General features: G+C 30.1%; 1 protein-coding gene across 1 annotated transcript; it reads right to left on the bottom strand.

Moving 5' to 3' along the window:
• Positions 1–306: 306 nt before the first annotated feature.
• On the bottom strand, positions 307–3,227 carry LOC111617170 (target of rapamycin complex subunit lst8-like; the record flags this gene model as incomplete). The annotated part of the gene is made up of 3 exons (XM_023358500.1): positions 307–621; positions 708–922; positions 3,103–3,227. Coding segments are annotated over 3 exons (447 nt in total), but the record flags the coding sequence as incomplete, so codon positions are not given.
• Between the last annotated feature and the right edge of the window lie 1,918 nt (positions 3,228–5,145).

Here is a 5,145-nt window from a genome sequence, read left to right as displayed (position 1 = left end):
ATTGAAAAATATAAAAACAATAAAAATTTATACTTCAGAAGTTAATTTAGTATCAAAAACGTAAAATATTTGAGTGGCCCAAGACATAGCCAAAGATTGCAGCGCCACAGCACTGGCGAAAATTTAAATTTGCCGACTGGAATTCTTTCGGATGATTGACTTTCGGATAATCGACGCTCTACTGTATTAAACTTTATATATGCAATCCCTTCTTTAAACCATTTTACCACGAAGTTTTTACGACTCCCTTTTATAATATATGGTGCAAAGCAAATCCCTGAATGGGCAAAATCTAAAATCATGAAATTCATTTATACTTTCTAGTATATTTTAATATTCGAAACTTCGTATTCTAGATTTACATACCAAAATGTACGAAATTGCAGTTATGAACAATCAAAATACATCTTTGACTTAATGCCTTATAAGATACATTACGTCCAAAAGCTGTTAACATTTCGTTATATAATTATATTTACATAAATCTTCGATGTTTTTTAATAAACATCATTAATTAATCTCTGAATGCTAAAGCTGTTAAAGCTTTCTGATGACCGCTATACTCGCGTTTCATTTCTCCAGTCGATACACTCCACAATCTTGCCAGATTATCGGAAGATGCTACAAATACGAATAAATAATCAAGAAGAAGAAAAAAAACCGATAGTAAATTAACAAATTATATTCTTTCCAATAACTTGGCTTACCCGTAATGGCGTACTGAGAATCTGCACTGAATGCCACGTCCCATACCCATCGTTGATTTACGTCTTTTAATTCCACCATGGGAGTCACTTCGGTGGTTTTCCAATTGTGTATCAATATTTCTTGACTTGAAGTATCTTTTTGGCTCATCAGCAATTGTAAATCGGCCGTTCTCCAGATTTTCCCTGTGGAATCTGCCGATGTAGTTACCAGCAATCTATAAGAAATGTTTTTAAAATAAATTGTCAGAAATTGGACAACACTACAACGCTCTGGCTTCGTGCACTGCTGGAGAGGGACCTCCATTTTTTATCGGTCCATTGTTTTATGTTCTCTTGCATCAAGTATTATTTATTACTGTTTATTTGAAACTGTATCATCTGTCAAAGATATTACTCTTCCTCCTGACTTTTAATGGCATCTGTTTTTTAGTTTTCTATTGAATATGCCTTGTATAATTTATTATGTGCATCAAATTAACCTTTTGTACTCGGCCCAAATCATACTGTATGTAGTTTTAACTTTCAGTTATGGTTGCCATACGTCCTTATTTAGTATGGACAGACCGTATTTTTCAACTGATTGAACAGTTAATAGTTAAATCATAATCACCTACATTTAAATCTGACAAAAGGTGTTAAATAATTATTATTGTATTTATTGGCTAGATGGCAAAGTTGTATATGCAAATGTAACGTAATTTCTCGAGTCACACGATTAACGTAACTCAAGAGACAACATTTGTTATGACTTTATCCATACTGCACTAGTGTTTGACGTAAAAAAATTCAAATTCCACTCAGATATTAACTTTTTAATATTCAAATTGTAATTATTATGTCAAAATCAAAACTGGAAGAAATAATAAATAAATGCTCGTTTTATTATGTGTTTTGATATGGTCATAATGCCAGGCTGCAATTTTTTATCATATATATGCTTTCCACCTGAAATTAGTAGTGTCCTGCTCCTGTATACCATACTTTTTCTGTTGGCAATAGAGTCATGCCGATCATCTAATTAACTCCTTTCGGGGGGAGCATTTTTTAAAATTGAAATAACGTGACTTACGGCTTGCATCAGAAGTTCATATATACTGCTCCTGCTCCTAATCTTTCCATATCTGGTCTTGTCTTTCATCTATCTAACTCCATTCTTGAGATTAAGGAGAGAAAGCAGACAAGACTACAATGGGAATTTATAGGTGTACAATTTTTTCAAATTGCACCCTAATGAAAACTGTACAGACTTTTGCAGCAAAAAGTTTATGGAACAAATGTTTTCAGTTTATGTTATAAACCTGTCTCAGGTTTCAAACTACAAAATTAATAGTTTGAAACCTGAGGCAGGTTTATAAAATAGACCGAAAACGTTTGTTCCGAAAACTCCTTTTGCCGGAGAAGTGTGTATAGTTTTCATTTTATTCTACGAAAGATAAATCCTAAGGTGTTAAAAATAGCATAATTAATACAGATTTGCATTGCAAAGAAAAGAAAAATTTTGATCATAAACCAAACTGTGATAAAGTTTTTAAACTTTAAAGAAATTGTCACTATACTAAATGTTTTTGGAAATCAGATTGTGCATTTAAAATAACTTTAGATGCATTTATTTAAAAGTATTATCTAATTATCTAAATTATATAAAGTGTCTATAATCATTCTATCAAATTTTGAGAGTTTGTTCAGTTTCAAAAGAAGTTATTCTTCATTTAAAATTGGAAGGTTATAAAATTATAGTGTAATAAACTAGAAGGCTATAATGATTGAGTTTAGGTTCACTAATATAAGAGAATGTAAATTGTATCCAAATATAAGATAAGAACATCATTTTTTGAATATGAGAATAAATATAGGATCCAGATGAATGTCCAAGAACTTTTTATTAAATGTAAATACTATCGGCCAACTTTAAGCGACCTATTTGTCTTTTCATAATGGCAATGCCGCTGGAGGATGTTTCAAACCAATTTGCATTATTTCAGAGGCGTAGCCTCAATTAAAAAGTTGTTTCTGGATGAAGATTGTATGTCGCTGGTGACTGAAGACTGATGTCTGAAGACTTTTTGTATCTTTTGTATTTTTATATTTTGTTAAATAAATATAAGAGCTGACTAAAGTTATTCTGTAAGAAATCTACTAAATTGTTGAGATTGCATCACGAAATTCTAGTAAAATTAATTTAAGTATTACTATTTTCATTATTCAAAGTACGTATAATATCTTGTATATACATCAAATAAGAAAAAAAAGAAGCAAAAATATTCTCAAAAGAATCAATAATATCAAATTAAATGCTTCAAATGGATAACATTGATGTGAATTATTTTGGATTAAAACTAAAAAGAAAAATTAAAATCCTCAATTTTTCAATATATTAAATAAATTATGCACTTACGTGGAATCTGGACTAAATTTACATTTTAATGCGTAACGCTTATGGGCTTGAAGTTTTAACTGTCTTAATGGCTGAGGAGTTTTTCCATCTTCTGTTGTAGCAACACTAAACAGATAGCAGTAACCCTACAAAAATATAAGGAAACATTTTTTATTTATAATTTTAAATAATTAAATACTTTCACTTAGCAAATTAATTTTTTGTACGGGTACTGTAGCTGAATTTTCTTTATAAACAGTAAAAGGTCTATGAGGTGGGGAATAATTCAAAATTATAAGATGTGCTTTAATGGACTATATGAACAATTGTTACATAGCATTTGAATTATCTCACTCATCTTCGAGAATGTTAATAAAAAAATTTATTTACAAATATTTCAAGCTATGTCACAAAGCAAATGGTAGCGATCTCCCTGAATGAAGAACACTTTGCTATGGGAGTTTAAAGAAAATTCAGTTCTTCTGGAATTAAAAAATTAATAATAAGGGCAGATTATTAAGTGATAAAATAAATTAAAGTACGAGATGATGTTTTTTTGATACAGTTACCTACAGAGCATTTTAGCCATTTCCAAGAATTCGCTAAGTTATCCGAGTCTCTATAATTGATTACACTAGTTACTAAGCTTCTCTTGTAGTACATCCATATAGACTTGGCAGTGAGGTAATTGGCTCCAGACTAAAGAGGTTTAAGCACTTCTTTGTCCCATACCGTGTTAAAATCCTGTCCAGTAGTGTTTATGTTAGGTTGGTTCCTGCTGTCATTCATATGTTCATTTGGTGTTACTTGTTACCCAAATATATTCTGAAGGGCAAACATATTCTAAATATAACAAACAGGCAAAAATTTCTAATATCCTCCCATCTAGGTTGATGTAACTATTGAAGTCCACTTACAACATTCAACAATAATGCATTCAAATTTATATTATTTCACAGACATCTATCAGGTTGCTTTATCCTCCTACCGAGTTTTGTAAACATTGGTTTGCTGGGTTTCAGGAAAATTCTTTCTCAGGATCTTCAACCAGTTGGATTTCTGAAGCTTTGTTTAAATGAAGAAACTTCTAAAGGGTAGAGACTCTGAAGGACACACTAATTATTTCTCCTTTACTAAGTCTTAGTTCTTGCACAACTTATCCCATCAGCACCAGGCAATAACTCAATTATCAACTGACGTCACATTAATCTCTTGCCCTGTACAATATAACCAACTTCAACATTGTCTTTATTACTATTCTTCCTTGGTTTGAAAGACAATAGGACTCCTAATATTCTATTCAAAATCTTTTGAATAATCCATGAACATCTTGCACCTAACATAACCTGCATTTTAGATAATTTATGTCAATGTTGACATTAATTCATGTATAATTTCCTACAGAAAATATGTAGGAGTCAATGCTTTTAAATCTAGATCAGCAGACGTGACTAAGAGGCCTCTTATGAAACTCTCATTATTTTACAAGCAAGTCAGGAAGCAATAGTGTCTACAAGCATGGTGGAAGAAAGCAAGATGTTCCATTGCACATTATTCATGACTTCATGTATAAACAGAGGGAAAACAAATACCAACAAAATCTTTAGATATTTTTTAATCTTAATTTTTAAACATTTCTTTAAATATCTGGAATTAACACCTTAATCACACATTTAATTTTTTGTATATAAGAAATCAAATACAAATTAAAAGTAATAAACAATTTTTAAAATGGTTTACTTGATATTTTTTTAATATAATATTAACCAAAGTATTTGTAAACTTTATCTTTTTTCTTGTTTTTTTCCTTTGTACATTAATTTCACTGATATTCATATTAATGCCAAGTACACAAATTATTATACATATTTTAATTATATATTTTATTACCTTTTCTAGTAAAGGCCAATTTAATTGCATTTGGACTCTTCTAAATACTTTGTTTATTATTTTAAAGTTAAAGTTTTGTTACCAATTTGCATACTATGGAAACACAAGATAAAGGAAAGTGAAGTCTTTATCATGTGCCCAACCCCCAAAATAAAGCTTTTTTTTAAATTTTTG

Source organism: Centruroides sculpturatus, unplaced genomic scaffold, assembly GCF_000671375.1.
Source record: "Centruroides sculpturatus isolate CEXI.00-Female unplaced genomic scaffold, Cexi_2.0 scaffold5028, whole genome shotgun sequence".
In the NCBI taxonomy this organism is placed as follows: Eukaryota; Metazoa; Arthropoda; class Arachnida; order Scorpiones; family Buthidae; genus Centruroides; species Centruroides sculpturatus.
Note: the sequence above shows the minus strand (reverse complement) of the source record. Positions and strands in the feature narration are given on the sequence as shown.